We start from the raw sequence: 16,773 nt of genomic DNA on the forward strand, positions 1-16,773 counted from the left end.
CAAACTTGTTTAAATGCAGCTCTGTATGTCTTTAAAATAGAGGCTTAGCATAAATATACCTGCCTAATTATGTTCATGGTATATGTAGGTGTGGGAGGCAGCAGACGTGCTGATCAAGGCAGCTGAACCCCTGACAACCAGTGACACAAAGACAGTGTCTGAGTGGACTAGACAGATGGCCACATTGCCCCAGGCCTCTAAGCTGGCAACACGAATTCTGCTGCTCACATTGCTCTTTGAGGTAACAGAAAAATAACCATTTAAACATCTAGCTGTAAAATGTCAGCAGATTTGGTTATGAACAATTCTCCTTATAACCATATGAACTTTATTTTTAAAGGAGCTGAAACTGTTGGGTGCAAGAGTGGTAGAGAACAGTGGTATTCTTGATTTGCTGATCAAGCTGCTTGAGGTTGTCCAGCCCTGTCTACAGGCTGCTAAAGAACAGAAAGACATCCAGACACCAAAGTGAGTTTTGCACAGCCCTACATACCTGCAGTTTTTCAACATGGGAGACCCATGTTTTATGTTTTCATGATGTAACATGTCATCCTTTTTCTGCAGGTGGATCACTCCAGTACTGTTGATTATTGACTTCTATGAGAAAATGGCAGTCTCTTCAAAGCGCAGAGAACAAATGAACAAGGTACAAAGTAACTTCACAAAACAAAATTTTACACAAGATGTGACAATGATATACTAAAACATGCACCTATTCAGCAAACACACCGTGTCGGAACAGTAAATTACAAGTCAAACATTTTCTTTCTCTACCTTTAGTATCTCCAGCCCAATGGGAATAATTGGCGGTGGTTTGATGATCGCTCTGGCCGATGGTGCAGTTACAGCGCATCAAACAACAGCACCATTGATTCAGCATGGAGGGCCGGAGAGAGCAGTGTCCGATTCACAGCTGGACGCCGGAGATACACTGTGCAGTTTAACACCATGGTGCAGGTACTCATAAACACACACTTTCTCCTCTTGCTCCTCTGCTGGTATTTTCAATCTAGATTGATTTGATGCTTGACTGTATTTAGCAGTGTTCTGAGTTATACTGATAAAATCCACACTTTTGGACAGGTCAACGAAGAGACCGGTAACAGAAGGCCAGTGATGTTGAATGTCCAAAGAGTGCCACGATTGCCCAAGCCTGCTAAGACTGGGAGTACAACAGACTCTGAGAGAGAAGAAGTTGACAGAAGCAAAGCAGAGGAATCTCAGACTGACCAAGACTTTGGGACAACAGTGGCGACGAGTACCCCTAAGCTTGATTCAAACCAGCTGAAGGAGACCACTTCGGGCCCCTCATCTACCCTGGAGTCTGATTATTCCCAGCGCTCTGATATTGTCGTTAAAGGCCTGTCTGAAGACATGACCACCATCCTTATTCGGGCCTGTGTCAGTATGATAAGTGTTCCTGTGGACCCAGACACCCTCCACGCCACACTGCGTCTCTGTTTGCGTCTGACACGCAATCATCACTATGCCATGATGTTTGCAGAGTTGAAGAGCACACGGATGCTTCTGGGGCTGACGCAGAGCTCTGGCTTCAACGGCTTTACTCCACTCGTTACTCTGCTTTTCAGACACATCATTGAAGATCCAACCACACTGCGACACACCATGGAAAAGGTTGGTGTATTTTCATTGTGCTCAAATAGAGCTGACTTTTTTTGAAGGAGCTATTAGGTAAATTTTGATCAGCCAATCTGTCTTTTCCTGAAAAATATCTGTAAATGGATAACAAAATTCTCATTGTTATAGGTGGTTAGATCGGCTGTGACCAGTGGAGCGGGCAGTACCACCTCAGGAGTGGTGTCGGGCAGTCTTGGTTCCAGAGAAATCAATTACATTCTTCGTGTCCTGGGCCCTGCAGCCTGCCGCAACCCTGAGTGCTTTGCTGAAACTGCAAGCAATTGTGTCCGCATTGCTCTGCCTGCGCCACGTGGAGCTGGCACTGGTGAGTGTGGAAGCTCTAGCTTGAATTGGTGTAGAATCTTGATTACACTTGAAGTTAGTAGTACTCGTTGGTTATTTGTCAGACTGGTTTTAGTAAGTTCTAACCCTAATAAGCTTACATTGCTGTTACTTCTCTACAGCGTCGGATGATGAGTTTGAGAACCTTCGTATTAAAGGGCCAAATGCAGTGCAGCTAGTGAAGACCACTCCTTTGAAACTCTCCCCGTTACCTTCTATTCCTGACACCATCAAGGAGGTCATCTATGACATGCTCAATGCTTTGGCTGCCTACCATGCTCCTGAAGAACGTAAGATAACAAGATCCTGACAACTACTTATTTGGTGCTTATGTATATGTAGTAATAATGGGAATAGATTACTTGAATATTTCAGCTAAGAGTGTGCTTTTGTGTGTGGCACAGCTGAGCGTCCAGAAGAACGTACAGCAGTGGTGCCTGGTGGTCAAGACCTGTGCCAGATATTGCAAGATGTCGGTGATGACGTTTACCAGCAGTACCGACTCACACGACAAGGCAGCGACTTTGACTCCCAGTCTGCATTCCATATCAATGTGAGTCTCGAGAAGTACTGCAGTTTAGCTTGTATATTATAACACGAAATTAATCACTTCCAAATTTGATAATAGAATGGTGTTTCTCTCTGTCAGACTCAAGTGTTTGCTGCTGATGGAGGTGTGACAGAGTCTTCTCAGACGGGTACACCACAAGGAGAAGGTAGATGACTAAAAGGCTTTTTAAAAACCATACAAGTGCAAAGTTAACTTATACTTGTGTGATTGTTTGGTAACTTCATTTTTTATGGCACTGTATGGAATTGTAAATATGTATGTTAACAGTCCCGCAGATAAAGACCATCAGTCTTTGTTTTTATGCTCATTCATGTTTTTTGCTCAACCATAAATTAATTAATTACAAAACCATATTGTAAATGTAAAACATAGACTAATTTTGATTAATATGTTTGTATTTGCCTCTAGACTTCAGACTAACTTAATTTTAGCTCTCATTCTGTTTATGTGATCTGTGTATTGTATAATTCTGTTTTACCTAAGCCTCAACACCAGAAGAGATGCGGGAGGAGAAAAAAGAACAGGAGGGAGAGAAGAGTACCAGCTCAGATGAGGGTAAAGCAGCTAAGGTAAAAGCTAGCAAGCCCTTGATGCCGACCTCCACCATTCTGAGACTGCTGGCTGAATTGGTGCGCTCTTATGTGGGCATTGCCACATTAATTGCCTCATACTGCTACACTGCTGGACAGTCTGAGCTTATTAAGGAGGTGGGTAGTCAAAATCTTTCTAACCATTACTGCATTGTCATATCCCATGGTTATTTTCACTCTTAACCCATTTGTCATCTCTATATCCTTACAGGATTGCAGTGTTTTAGCCTTTGTGCTCGACCACTTGTTGCCCCACACCCAGAATTCAGAGGACAAGGACACTCCAGCCCTTGCACGTCTCTTCCTAGCCAGCCTGGCCGCTGCTGGTACAGGCACTGATGCCCAGGTGGCCCTTGTTAATGAGGTGAAGGCTGCCCTTAGTAGAGCCCTAGCAATGGCAGAAGGTGCTGAAAAACATGCCAGGTAACCAATATTAAAAAATTATTTATCGATTGATTCATAAATTATTTGAATGCAAGCCCATATTCACATTCTCCCTATTCGTCCCACCATATTTATTCCCTAGGCTCCAGGCAGTGATGTGCATCATTAGCACCATCATGGAATCATGCCCCTCCACGTCTAGTTTCTACAGCACAGCAGCAGCCAAGACACAACACAATGGCATGAACAATATCATAAGGCTCTTTCTTAAGAAGGGACTGGTTAACGACTTGGCCCGTGTGCCCCACAGCTTGGATTTGTCCAGGTACATGAATATATCACATTAATTAAACCAAAATTATTTTGAGGCACCTGCATCTGTAGATGAATCAGTTAAAAGAAGTTGTCTTCTTCTCCTTTGTTGCATTGCTGCATATTTTACAATGACACATGTAAATTGTTAATACAATGTGATCACCAGCTTCAGTCAAATAAACCAGATAACTCAAAAATGATAAAGTTGAACTTAAATGTCAGTTTCAAAATCAGTCTTTTTTTTAAAAAAAAAAATCATAAAATGACTCTGTAATGTTCTTTATCATTTAAATTAGTCCCAACATGGCCAACACAGTCAATGCTGCACTGAAGCCTCTGGAGACTCTGTCCCGCATTGTTAACCAGCCCAGCAGTCTGTTTGGAGGCAAAGGAGGCTCCAGCAAGAACAAGGTTGAACATGATACTGTGGGTGCTTCCAGGGACAGTAACAGCAACACTCAGGACCCAGGTATGAAGTTGGATAAGGGATTTCATCCCACTAAATATTTTATTTGGGCAATCGACAGCCCAATCCACCACTCAGCCCAATTTGTGTGTTGCTGATGTGTAACATCTATTCTAGGAGAGGCTGGTGAGGCAGAGCCAGTGGAGGGTAACCACAGGGTGCAGGGAACGGACACAGACCTAATGGATGGAGAGACCGAGGGAGACACTGTAGTCATTGCTGGTCAGCCAGAGGTTCTCAGCACACAGGCTATGCAGGTGAATGATGTCGTATTATGCACAATATATTCACAACACATTATCTCATTTGTAACCTGTGGAATTACTGGTCTTCATATAAAAATGGTCATTGACGAAGGTAAATTTGCTTCAAGGTTGTTTTAATGCCCATTTTATGTTTATATCATGTGCTTGTAGGTAGAGAATGAGTTGGTTGATCTAATTGATGAGCTCCTGGAGAGAGATGCTGGCACTGTCAACAGCACAATTATAGGTAGGTCGCTGAATTATTTTGGGTAGTGGGAGCGATGGCATTTCAATTTTTATACTTAACATAAACCTTTTGGTATGAAAAGAGTTGTATTTGCTATTTGTCTCATCTATTCTAAATTAAATTATTATAAAAATGTACCCTCCTGTTTTTATGATATGATTCTTGAGTCTAAGTTCTTCTTGTGTAGCTAATATTTGGTATCTGTTCTTTGAATCAGTGGGACGCAGTGGCGAAGATGATACGCAAGAGGATGTGTTGATGGATGAGGCCCCCTCGAATATTAGTCAGGCGTCCACTCTTCAGGCCAACCGTGAAGGTATGACATTGACACTTCACATTGTTATGCGTTTAGGCAGTGTCTGGCAGATTCAAGGGTCAAAGTTCTACTGTACAGAATAGTATATATTTTTTTGATATTTAGAAAAAAATAGACTCGACAATGTGTTTTTTTTCTTTTCCATCAGACTCCATGAATATCCTGGAACCAGAGGATGAGGAACACACGCAGGAGGAAGATTCTAGTGGCAGCAATGATGACGAAGACAGCCAGGATGAAGAGGAGGAGGAAGAGGAAGAGGAGGAGGAGGATCAAGTATGGTTTAATGCACTGAAGTTATATAGTCATAATTGTTACTTACCCTTGAGACTAAAACTATAATTTTTCTTTAAGGATGATGAGGAAGGAGATGAGGATGATGATGATGAGGGCTCAGAGATGGAGTTGGACGAAGACTTCCCAGACATCAATGCTGCACCTCACATCCGATTTGAAAGATTTGACAGGGATGATGACCTCATCATAGAGTTTGACAACATGTTCTCCAACAACGGTAAGCAGGATCATTTAGATCGGATATTTGTAATTTGGAGAAAATTTACAAATTTTTCATGTAGTGCAAATTTGGATTCTTTATTTTTGATGGTCTGATTTCAGTCTGAAATCTCATTTTCATAATGATGATTATCAAAATCCACATTCAGTGCTTTTGGGTATAAGCTGTTTGAGGTACTGAAGACTTTTTTCATGCCATGACATTTTGATTTGTGTAAACACATTTTGTTGAATGGCTCAGTTCCAGTAAGTGTAGATTTTACTGCACTTTTTAATATTATCAGTCACACCAGTGTTTCTTGTTATGACAAAGCAAAATATGAAAAAAGATCTGACCGATAGTTACCCTCCTTCAAGTGGCTCTGTTCCCCTAATGTCTGCCTACTGTTTTGTGTTTCCATCAGCTGACATCCCTCCCTCCCCAGGCAACATTCCCAGCTCCCACCCGCTGATGGTGCGCCATGCTGATCACGGTTCCCTCACCCTAGGGGTGGCAGGCACTAGCAGCCGGCTAGCCCAGGGTATGGGTCGCAGTCAGCGGACACTGCGCCAGCTCACTGCCAACAGTGGACACACCATTCATGTCCACTACCCTGGCAATCGCCAGCCCAACCCACCACTCATCTTGCAAAGGTAAACACATTTGGGTCATAGTGTAAAACAGCAGTCTTGAAACTCCTACATGAAGCAGCAGCAATAGAAAATACTTTTCTTCTTCTACTCCTTTCTTTAGGTTGTTGGGTCCCAGTGCTGCAGCAGACATTTTACAGCTGTCCAGCTCTCTGCCCCTGCAGTCTCGAGGTCGTGCCCGTCTTTTGGTTGGAAATGAAGATGTCCACATTATTGCTCGTTCCGATGATGAGTTGTTGGATGACTTTTTCCATGAGCAGAGCAGTACTGGGGGACAAGCAGGTGAGAATTGCTTCAGGTTGTACTGACTTTCATGGTCTTTTGCTTTAGCATTGGTTTGAATTCATAATCTGTTTCTTTGTCTCTTTAGGCACCCTCTCTAGTATTCCCACTGCCTTGACAAGATGGACAGATGAGTGCAAAGTGCTGGATGCTGAGAGTATGCATGACTGTGTAGCAGGTAGGTTAAAGCAATAAACTTAACTCATTAAAGATCAATTTAATTGGTAGACTTGGTCACAGCACCTGCACTTTGCATTTGCTGTTTTAAATTTCAGGTTAAATGGGGTAGCTTTAATTGCATCTCTTTGCAGACTTGTTACAACTTTCATTTACTGCCAAGGATACTGTATATTCTGACATTTGTTTTTACTTTTTACTTTACTTGTTTACTTTTAGTTGTGAAGGTACCTATCCTGCAGCATCTGGAGAGTCTGCGGGATGAGGAACTGGAAGAGCGCAGAGAGAAAAGGAGGAGACAGCTGGCGGAGGAGGAGGAGTCGAAGCAAAATGAGAGAAGGGCCTCTGGAGCAGAACAGGCCAGGGAACAGAGCTTGCAGGTTGGTTGATTAAAAAATATATATATAAAAAAAATATTGAATGCTATGTACAGGGAGTCTGGATATTTGTGTTCTGTTTCCTAATGTCTTCTGTCATTGTCCCCAGGGTTCTGGATTGGGTACAATTAATGGAGCGGACAATACTGCAGGTAGTGACATTTAAATAGTTTTTACTTCCTTAATGTTGACATTTCTGAACCTGTCCATGAACTGAACCATGGACACATCTTGGTGATGAGCACCCAGAGGCAAGCTGCCAGTAAAGCGTGTTGTGGGATGAGGTAGTAGTTTGTATAGTTTTAGGATCACACCAGATCTGGGAGATAACTATACAGTCTACTGTCTTTCTCATGGCACTGCCATAACAGCCTGGCATCCATATCTGCTGCAAAGTAAATTTTTCTTTTGAATTATTTGCAACAATAAATCTGAAAATATCTAATGTTCACTGCTGTCATTGGCATGTAACTCCACATATTGTGTCACTAAATATTTGTAAATGTGTAATATGTGTAAAATGTTGAATTGTGTTTATCTTGTATTTATCTTGTATTTCAGTATTTTGCAGCTGGCTCTGCTGTGGTGAGGTAGTAAGTTGTGTTGTTGTTGGGGATCAGGATTGTACACCCCATTCAGGAGATAACTATACAACTTACTGCCTTCCTTAGCAGAGGCTATTGGCATCTTTGTGGAAATAAAGTTTGTCTGTAAAATGTATCATAAAGAAAAACATATATTCATTGTAGACAACAAAAAATATTAACTATACCACCTGTCTTCACACAAGATTTCTTTCTGGATCTTACAGAGGGTGAGCAGGCTCAGGGTGGTACAGTGTCATGTCTGGACCCACCCAGGGTCTCGGAAGGTTTCCTCACTGCTCCCCCATCTGGAGAGGTCACTCCCACCACACCTGCTCCTCATGAACAGGCTCTAGTCTCCCTGGAGACTGCAATAAGTCAGCAGGTCCACCAGCCAATTGCTGACCTGCTACTGGGCGAGCCACATGCCAGCCCACTAGCTGCTCTGGCTGGGGCAGGCCTTCCACCATTGTCAGCAGCTGACAGGCCTAACAGTGAGGCGGAGGCATCCCAGATGGAAATGTCGCCAGCACCCACAATTGGTGAGAGAGTCGGAGCAGGAGGAGGTGGTGGAGGTGGTGGAGGAGGAGCATTGGATGAAGGCAGGGAAGGTAGACTAACTTTGAAAAACTCTTTTTGTACAGACTGGCTGACAGTAAGGACAAACATGTAATTTAAATGACGGTGATCCTGGTATGCTCCAGATCTGTGCTAAAAACTCTGGACACTGAAGTATAAACAGTTAGCCATTTAACTCTGCTACAGTACATCTAGTGAAATGGTTTTTAACCATTGTGAGTTTTTCTTTTCTTTTTTTTACCTCAGCATCCTTAAGTCCAGATATTGTTGAGAGCTCAGAGCCTGCAGTAGTGGGTGTGTCTCAACTGGAAGGATCACCTATGGATACCAGCAGCCCCGCCTCTGCCACTCAGGAAGAAGCTGCTCCCATCCCTATCCAAACCACCCAGCTGTCTCAGGAACTTTCTGGTAGTGGGGAAAGTGGGCTGACTGACAGGCAGACTGATGCAGAAACTGGGTTTGTAACTTGTACTATAGTGTCTGACAATATCCACATGTAAAACTGTATCATGTATCCTTTTATCACGGATAACCATATTTGGTAATATAGTATCCCCATTTTATTGCCAGCAAAAAAATATATTTTCTCTCTTAAGTTAACCATAAGAAAAAAACAATTTGAGTTTATTGACATGCTAATTCTTCTTGGCTGATGAATCATTTTTCCCTTTCATATTCACAGCTCCACCTCATCCCCTGGAGAAACAATGCCCAGGAGTGATAGTGCTGACAGCCAGTCTCAGGCTATACAGGAAGAGCCTCTCCCATCAACCAGCAATGATGAGGAGGACCCACTTGCAGGTAAAATTAATTGCCATACTTTTCAGTTTTTCTAATATTTGAATGTAGTATTAGATCTCCCAATGTTTGTTTTTACTTTGGTAGGCATCAGTCTGCCAGAGGGTGTGGATCCCTCTTTCCTGGCCGCTCTTCCTGAGGATATACGTCGAGAGGTTCTGCAAAACCAGCTTGGGATCAGACCACCCTCCCGCGTTCCTGCTGCTACCAGCCTGCCTACCTCTACTGTACCTGTTCTGAGTGGACCTGGGGTTACAGAAGTCAGCCCTGAATTCCTGGCGGCCCTGCCACCTGCCATTCAGGAAGAGGTGGGAGACTGTAGATGAAATGCATAGCTTTAGAGCTGCTAATCTGGTATAAATAAAGTGTGCTTTCCAGCGATTTTTATGTTCTAAACGTTATAGAAAATGTTATTTGTTATTAAGTATACTACTGTTCGCCTTAGGTTCTTGCCCAGCAGCGTGCAGAGCAGCAGCGCAGAGAGCTAGCCCAGCAGCCTACACAGGGAGACACTCCTTTGGATCCAGTCACTTTCATCCAGACGCTACCTTCAGAGCTCCGGCGTAGTGTTCTGGAGGACATGGAGGACAGTGTGTTGGCTGTCATGCCTCCGGACATTGCTGCTGAAGCAGCTGCGTTGCGTAGGGAGCAAGAGGCACGCCAGAGGCAACTAATGCATGAGAGGCTGTTTGGTCATAGCTCATCTTCAGCCCTATCAGCCATCTTACGCTCACCTGCCTTCACCAGTCGGCTTGGGAGCAATCGTGGTGTCCAGTACACCCGATTGGCTGTGCAGAGAGGAGGCACATTTCAAATGGGGGGAGGAACAAACCACAGGTGAGCTTTCGTGTCAACATTTGTTTCAACTCAATCATGTTGCAGAGAACTGTGGATATTTCTTTACCCTTTAGTTTACAGCCACCTGGCTTTACTAGCATTACTGTCATGCTTCCACCTTCCCTCCATCAACATCAAATTAGTGGTCTACTGAGAGTCTTAAGCTGATAGGCTTAATCAGCATTGTGTGAACTTATTTGGCAATGGTCTGAATCTAATGCACCTTTGATGATATTGAAAAGGTTGTGTACCTTTTCAATATTACCAATAATACCAATATTACCTATAGCTTTTACTGTCATGTAATTAACAATGTAAGTAAATGTAGAAACATAGGTAGCCTCATTCACTGCTTTTGACGGGTGACGAACTGAACATGTTTTTGTTCTGCAGACCTTCCAGCTCTAGTGTGGACTCTTTGCTGCGTCTGCGAGGTCGATTGTTGCTGGACCACGAGGCCTTGTCCTGCCTGCTCGTTTTACTTTTCGTAGATGAGCCCAAGCTTAACACCAGCCGCCTGCACCGTGTGCTCAGGAATCTATGCTACCACTCTCAGACACGAGGATGGGTCATACGCAGCCTGTTGTCCATCCTCCAACGCAGCAGTGAAAGTGAGGTTTGTGTGGAGACGTCACGGCTAGAAGACTCTCGTGGCAAGAGAAGCACCCAGGGCGGCTGTGGAGGAAAAGGCTCTGCTACCTCCTCCCTCTCATCTTCGTCATCCTCTTCATCCTCATCCTCCTTGGAGCTACTGAACAGAGTGGAATCTCGTAGTTCTAGCCAGCTTTCCTGGCTCTCTGTGTCTATGGACGCAGCTTTGGGCTGCCGGACAAACATTTTCCAAATTCAACGAGCATCAGGTAGGAAACATGCTGACCGTCACTCAGCTGGGGGTTCCACAGGATCTGGAACATTGGGCGGAGTGGCAGGTGCTGCTGCAAGTGTCACATGTGGAGGAGGCTCAACTGTTCACATCCACCCACAGGCTGCTCCAGTAGTCTGTCGACACGTGTTGGACACACTTATCCAACTGGCTAAGGTGACCTATTTTCATTTATACCATTTAGTGTATATTTATTATATGGTAAATTAAGTTTATAATTAATATTCTTTTTGATTTTTGTCGACCCCTGCAGGTGTTTCCTAGCCACTTCACCCAGCAGCGGTGTAAAGATCTGACAGGATCATCCTCTGACCTTGATTCTCGTCTTTGTTCTGTCACTGGTGGAGGAAGTGGTGGTGGAAGCTCCAGGACAGGGTCACAGTCTCTAAGCAACCCCAGCTCCAATGCCTCCACCACACAGATCTCCTTTGGCTCCTCAATCCTTACACCCCAGTCTCTGGGTATTTCCACTGATTTTTGGGACCTGCTAGTCAAGCTGGACAACATGAATGTCAGTCGCAAGGGCAAAGCCTCTATGAAGACAGTACCTCTTGGGGGCAGTGCAGATGCAGAGGGGGCCCAGTTCAGCCTGGAAACATCCCCTCTTGGCCAACTGATGAACATGCTATCCCACCCAGTGATCAGACGGAGCTCGTTGCTTACTGAAAAGCTGCTGCGTCTGCTCTCTCTCATATCCATCGCTCTGCCTGACAACAAGGCCACGGAGGTGCCTGCCGGACACCCCACCCCACAAGCTGCCAACCCCAGTGTGGCAACCAGTTCAGGAGCCACAATCCCAGTCACAACACCAGTTGTAGCATCTGTAGGCGCTACCCAGCCCATTGTGCCAGGCCCAGGGTCTTCTGTGGGAACTGCAGCACAGGGTACTTCCTCAGGGAGTCTAACAGCCTCCCAGACATCCTCTACAACAATCTCTATACCCACGTCCACTGGAACAATCTCTACAGGTAGTGCCATTTATTCCAAATAAAATGTAATCTCTTCATTTAAGCATTAAAGAGTACAAGATATTTTAAAAGATTGTAATGATGTACATTTTTGTGGCCTCCAATAGGGAAACAAAGAGGCACTATGATCAGTCCAGAAAGTGACAACAAGATTGCCTCAAGTGGACTCACAGAGAAACAACTTCAACTCTCTGTGGAGGTATGGAGAAGTATCACATTGGTCACTGTCGTCTTGAAATGTGTGTGAAGCAGAAATCAGAGCGCTAGTTACTCAAGCTGTGCAGTATATTTTCATTTTAAATATTAGCTGGTCAAATGATTGTTAGTTGTGTCTCAGTCCAGACATCCAATATTTAGATGGTTAGCTTTATGTTTTGTCAGTACTTGTAAATCAGCCTAATTTATTATTTTCAGCCTTTATCTCGGATTGGCCACAAGTCATTTCAATTGTTACTAACCCAAGCTTCTGAGAAATTAGACTTTGTCTGATTACTAACAACATATACTTAATTACTTAGTCCTTTTCACCCAAGATGAGTTGATCTATTTCTTTTTGTGATTTTGCACCTATTTGCAGTAAGACATTTTGTCCAACAACCATTTTCCTTGTCCTCCTCAAGGTGTTGACATCTCACTCATGTTCAGAGGAGGGTCTGGAGGATGCAGCTAACATTCTGCTGCAGCTGTCCAGAGGAGATGGTTCCACCAGAGACACTGTGCTCAGACTTCTGCTCAGTGGGGCTAGACACCTCGGATACACTCTTTGCAAACAGATCGGTTAGTGTTGGGAGACACTGCCAGTTTTCAGTTGGACTTATTTGGGGAAATACAGTTGTCTCATGTATTTAATTGTATTTGAGCATTTTTTTCTGTCTCTCTCAGGCACATTACTTGCTGAACTTAGAGAATATAACTTGGAGCAGCAGAGGCGGGCACACGCTGATTCACACTCCCCAGATGCTCCTGAGGATTCCTCCATCTCAGCCAGGCTCAAGGGCAAGATGACTAGCAGGTTAGCTAGTTTAGGCTATGGATGGCCCAGTGACACTAGTTTATTAATGTCACTGAGCTTAAAAGGGGCTGATATACTGAGGACACAATTCAAACTAGTAAATTTTTGAAGTGATGCTACAGTATGTTAGTTTAATGCATGAAGGTTAATTCTCGTTACAATTACAATGTCCTTTACCTTGTTATTCATCTGCTGGCGGGGGCACAGGTTTGACGGCTCGGAGAGTGTAGTGATTGTGGCTGCACAGAAACGCACACTTGGGGGACGTGAACTACAGCTTCCCTGCATGAGCTCACTGACTTCCAAGACATCGACGCAGAAGTTTTTCTTGCGAGTGCTGCAGGTCATTATCCAACTCCGTGAGGACACACGACGTGCCAACAAGAAAGCCAAACAGACAGGACGATTAGGTAGGCAGATGTGTCATATACACACACGTATAAGATATATTCTGGATGAACATACAATAACCCTACTAAGTGTTAAATTCCATGTCCTCCCCTCTCTTAATGGCCAGGCTCTACCAGTTTGGGCTCAGCTAGCAGCATCCAGGCTGCAGTGCGTCAGCTAGAGGCTGAAGCTGATGCCATCATCCAGATGGTGAGAGAGGGTCAGAGGGCACGCCGGCTCCAACAGGCACCCCTACCCACCGCCTCCTCTGCCGCCGCCGCCGTCGTTGCTGCAGGATCCTCAGTGGCTGCCCCCCATGCTCCCACTGGTGCTGCTCCTCCTGCTGGCACGGCTGCTGCTGCCACGGTTAGCATGGGCTGCACTGACAGCAGGCGTACTCCTACTTACACACTGCAGACATTTTAGGAGATTATTTAAACAATGAAGATAAGAACACTGACTTCATAGTATGACCATCACAGTAAAATTAAGCCAGAATTACTGTCATGGTCAACAAGCTTTAACATGCACCATATCAGGCTTTGTGAAATTCATGACCTAATCCATGTCTGAGCCATTACTTATTGGAAAGCGAATCTTTTCTTCTTTGATATTCTATTACATTGAGTTATCTGTTGACAACAAAATACTACTGTGGTACTGTGATGAACACTGGCAGCCCCTATAGAATCACAGATGTGTCAGGGATTCACTGCATTCTATATCATGATGACATGACATATTAAAGTTGAAATGTTCTGTATGTAATTGTGATGCCTGCTCTCAATCTGTTCCTGTGATATGGTCTGTTTGCTGGCTGACATGGCTTCATGCTTTTGGCTGTTCCTCCTTCCCATATCTGTCTCAGTTCTGCTCCTTATGTGTTTGATAATGGAAATGTCACATTGCATGGCTGTTTCAGTCATAATGACCTACTACAGAAGATTTTATTATGATAATTAAAGCCTACATTTTTTTTCTCCTGTTGCTCATCCCGTCTCTCTGCCCTACCCGGTCCTCTCTGATTTATTTTCTGTAGTCCGAAGTGCAGTCAATGACAGAAGCGCAGGCAGCCCAAAGAGATGACTCTCCAATGGATGTAGACCAGCCATCTCCCCTGGAGCAGGACCCCGCACCTCTTGGTATGATGCTCATGCAAACTGTTCAATCAAAACATGTAGCGATTACCTGATTTTTGAATCTAGTATGATAGAAAGCTTCTGAATTTTTACCTGGAATTGCCAGCGGTTGTACAGTGTATTTCAGTTATCAGTTATAAATGATATGTCTTGAATTGGTTACTGCAGTGTACAGAATTGTCAAAGGGGCTTCAGCGTATATTTGATATTACTTTTTAGATGAAGAAGGAAATGGCCAGTCAGAGAGCGAGGAGAGACTTCCTGACCTGCCTCTACTCAGTGAACAGCTCTTGTTGGATGAACTGTGGGACATGCTTGGAGAGTGTCTGAAAGAGCTGGAGGAGTCCCATGACCAGCATGCAGTACTAGGTACGTTTAACTGCAGTAATTCTTTGTGTAATTTAAGCAGCAAGTTAAGTGTTTAGGTTAAGTTTCAATTTATTGTCTTTGTTTCCTCAGTTCTCCAGCCTGCTGTGGAGGCCTTCTTCTTAGTCCATGCCACAGAGCGAGAGAGCAAACCTCCTGTGAGGGACACCAGGGAGAGCCAGCTGTCTCACATCAAAGATGAGCCTCCACCACTGTCCCCAGCCCCGCTTACACCGGCCACACCTTCATCCCTAGACCCGTTCTTTTCAAGAGAACCATCCTCCATGCACATCTCTTCCAATCTGCCACCAGACACCCAGAAATTCCTCCGGTTTGCTGGTAAGCCTGAAGAATTTCAGTGAGAAGAATTATGAAGTTTTTTTTGTCATGTGTAGCATTGTGAATAACGAGACTCATTGTCTATTTTTAGAAACTCACCGCACAGTGCTTAACCAGATCCTGCGCCAGTCCACCACTCACTTGGCTGATGGGCCTTTTGCAGTACTGGTTGATTACATACGGATCCTTGACTTTGACGTTAAGAGAAAGTAAGTTGGATTATTTTACACTTTGAACTGTCTAACAGATATTGTTTTTTTTGAATTACTAACCTTCTGCTCGTTCTGGGCGTCTCTGCAGGTATTTCCGCCAGGAGTTGGAGCGGCTGGATGAAGGCCTGAGGAAGGAGGACATGGCTGTGCATGTGAGGAGAGATCATGTGTTTGAAGATTCCTACAGGGAGCTGCATCGCAAGAGCCCAGAGGACATGAAGAATAGACTGTAAGACCCTTCTGCCCTTTTATCCACCTGGATGTCTTTTCAGTTATCAATCACACAACCCGAGTCATACTCTGCTGCCTTGCTACAGGTACATTGTCTTTGAAGGAGAAGAGGGACAGGATGCCGGTGGCCTGCTGAGGGAATGGTACATGATCATCTCCCGGGAGATGTTTAACCCTATGTACGCCCTATTCCGTACTTCACCGGGTGACCGTGTCACATACACCATCAACCCGTCATCTCACTGCAACCCCAACCACCTCAGCTACTTCAAGTTTGTGGGTCGTGTGGTGGCGAAGGCAGTCTATGATAACCGGTTATTGGAATGCTACTTCACCCGTAGCTTCTACAAACACATCCTGGGCAAGAGTGTCAGGTATTTCAGCTTTTGGCAGTCAAGAAAAAAGCAATATTGATCACTTTAATTCATGCTGTGACACCCAAAGCTTATTTAGCTTATTTTTGCATTCTTGAATATGTAAAAATTTACAGGTACACCGACATGGAGAGTGAGGACTATCCATTCTTCCAGGGCTTGGTCTACTTGTTGGAGAATGATGTGTCCACACTGGGCTACGAGCTGACGTTCAGCACAGAGGTTGGTGTCTGTTCTCTTAATGTTTCAATTATCTTCAAGTGGAAAATTAATTCTTACTTATTCTTTGCCGTAACTCTTGAAATTGGAATATGGCCTCAAGGGCTTGAATCTCAGATGGTTTATGTAGTCATAAAATTGATGTTATAATACTGTCATGGATGTCTGATGGCATTAAAATAATTTGCAGTAAAATATGAGACTGAATCTGGCTAAGATCTGCAACATTGAAAGTGTCCCTTTGCTTTTTTGTGTGTAGGTCCAAGAGTTTGGAGTGTGTGAAGTGAGAGACCTCAAGCCAAATGGAGCCAACATCCTGGTCACGGAGGAAAACAAAAAAGAGTATGTGCACCTGGTGTGCCAGATGAAGATGACAGGTACGGCTGTGGTTATTTCACCAACTCTTAATCTCATCTAAGTAGTATGTTTATTCTCTTGGTAACTTTTAATGGGAACAGTCAGAACAGTGCAGATGGTATAATTTGTAGCAGATTTAATTTTCAACTGTTGAGGGCATATATCCTCCGATGCTCAAAGAAAACACTAGGTGGCTACACTTTTCAATGTGGGACTGATCACTGTGATGGTGGCTGATTTTTCATTACCATCATCCTCCAGCTGCTGCTGAAATACATTATTCAGAAAACAATTACATATTCAGCTGCTTAATTGTAGGAAAATAGCCACCAAATTAAACGATGGTTTCCTTGTTCGTGTGCCTAAAAGAATATTCTCATCTAATTATA

At 44.0% G+C, this 16,773-nt stretch overlaps 1 protein-coding gene across 11 annotated transcripts in view; it reads left to right on the forward strand.

Annotated features, from left to right (window-relative positions):
• Positions 1–16,773, forward strand: part of huwe1 (HECT, UBA and WWE domain containing E3 ubiquitin protein ligase 1) — a 38,907-nt gene that overhangs the window by 20,169 nt on the left and 1,965 nt on the right. For 5 of the 11 annotated variants that reach the window (XM_044039264.1, XM_044039267.1, XM_044039269.1 and 2 more), the window contains 43 exons: positions 89–241; positions 341–468; positions 565–646; positions 781–957; positions 1,084–1,635; positions 1,768–1,963; positions 2,103–2,270; positions 2,385–2,533; positions 2,609–2,696; positions 3,035–3,258; positions 3,353–3,564; positions 3,668–3,850; positions 4,137–4,309; positions 4,424–4,563; positions 4,723–4,798; positions 5,016–5,114; positions 5,263–5,390; positions 5,469–5,628; positions 6,035–6,263; positions 6,364–6,542; positions 6,631–6,720; positions 6,939–7,099; positions 7,206–7,248; positions 7,908–8,291; positions 8,506–8,716; positions 8,942–9,060; positions 9,145–9,365; positions 9,503–9,894; positions 10,288–10,933; positions 11,031–11,745; positions 11,853–11,944; positions 12,366–12,522; positions 12,628–12,757; positions 12,953–13,167; positions 13,275–13,513; positions 14,187–14,289; positions 14,506–14,655; positions 14,746–14,991; positions 15,083–15,200; positions 15,292–15,432; positions 15,521–15,808; positions 15,925–16,030; positions 16,287–16,404. In XM_044039264.1, coding sequence (XP_043895199.1) covers positions 89–241; positions 341–468; positions 565–646; positions 781–957; positions 1,084–1,635; positions 1,768–1,963; positions 2,103–2,270; positions 2,385–2,533; positions 2,609–2,696; positions 3,035–3,258; positions 3,353–3,564; positions 3,668–3,850; positions 4,137–4,309; positions 4,424–4,563; positions 4,723–4,798; positions 5,016–5,114; positions 5,263–5,390; positions 5,469–5,628; positions 6,035–6,263; positions 6,364–6,542; positions 6,631–6,720; positions 6,939–7,099; positions 7,206–7,248; positions 7,908–8,291; positions 8,506–8,716; positions 8,942–9,060; positions 9,145–9,365; positions 9,503–9,894; positions 10,288–10,933; positions 11,031–11,745; positions 11,853–11,944; positions 12,366–12,522; positions 12,628–12,757; positions 12,953–13,167; positions 13,275–13,513; positions 14,187–14,289; positions 14,506–14,655; positions 14,746–14,991; positions 15,083–15,200; positions 15,292–15,432; positions 15,521–15,808; positions 15,925–16,030; positions 16,287–16,404 — 8,581 coding nt within the window. The remainder of the gene's footprint in view (positions 1–88; positions 242–340; positions 469–564; positions 647–780; positions 958–1,083; positions 1,636–1,767; positions 1,964–2,102; positions 2,271–2,384; positions 2,534–2,608; positions 2,697–3,034; positions 3,259–3,352; positions 3,565–3,667; positions 3,851–4,136; positions 4,310–4,423; positions 4,564–4,722; positions 4,799–5,015; positions 5,115–5,262; positions 5,391–5,468; positions 5,629–6,034; positions 6,264–6,363; positions 6,543–6,630; positions 6,721–6,938; positions 7,100–7,205; positions 7,249–7,907; positions 8,292–8,505; positions 8,717–8,941; positions 9,061–9,144; positions 9,366–9,502; positions 9,895–10,287; positions 10,934–11,030; positions 11,746–11,852; positions 11,945–12,365; positions 12,523–12,627; positions 12,758–12,952; positions 13,168–13,274; positions 13,514–14,186; positions 14,290–14,505; positions 14,656–14,745; positions 14,992–15,082; positions 15,201–15,291; positions 15,433–15,520; positions 15,809–15,924; positions 16,031–16,286; positions 16,405–16,773) is intronic. The other 6 variants (XM_044039274.1, XM_044039268.1, XM_044039273.1 and 3 more) reach the window with 6 other exon arrangements.

The sequence above is a fragment of the Solea senegalensis genome, linkage group LG11 (genome assembly GCF_019176455.1).
Source record: "Solea senegalensis isolate Sse05_10M linkage group LG11, IFAPA_SoseM_1, whole genome shotgun sequence".
Classification (NCBI taxonomy): Eukaryota; Metazoa; Chordata; class Actinopteri; order Pleuronectiformes; family Soleidae; genus Solea; species Solea senegalensis.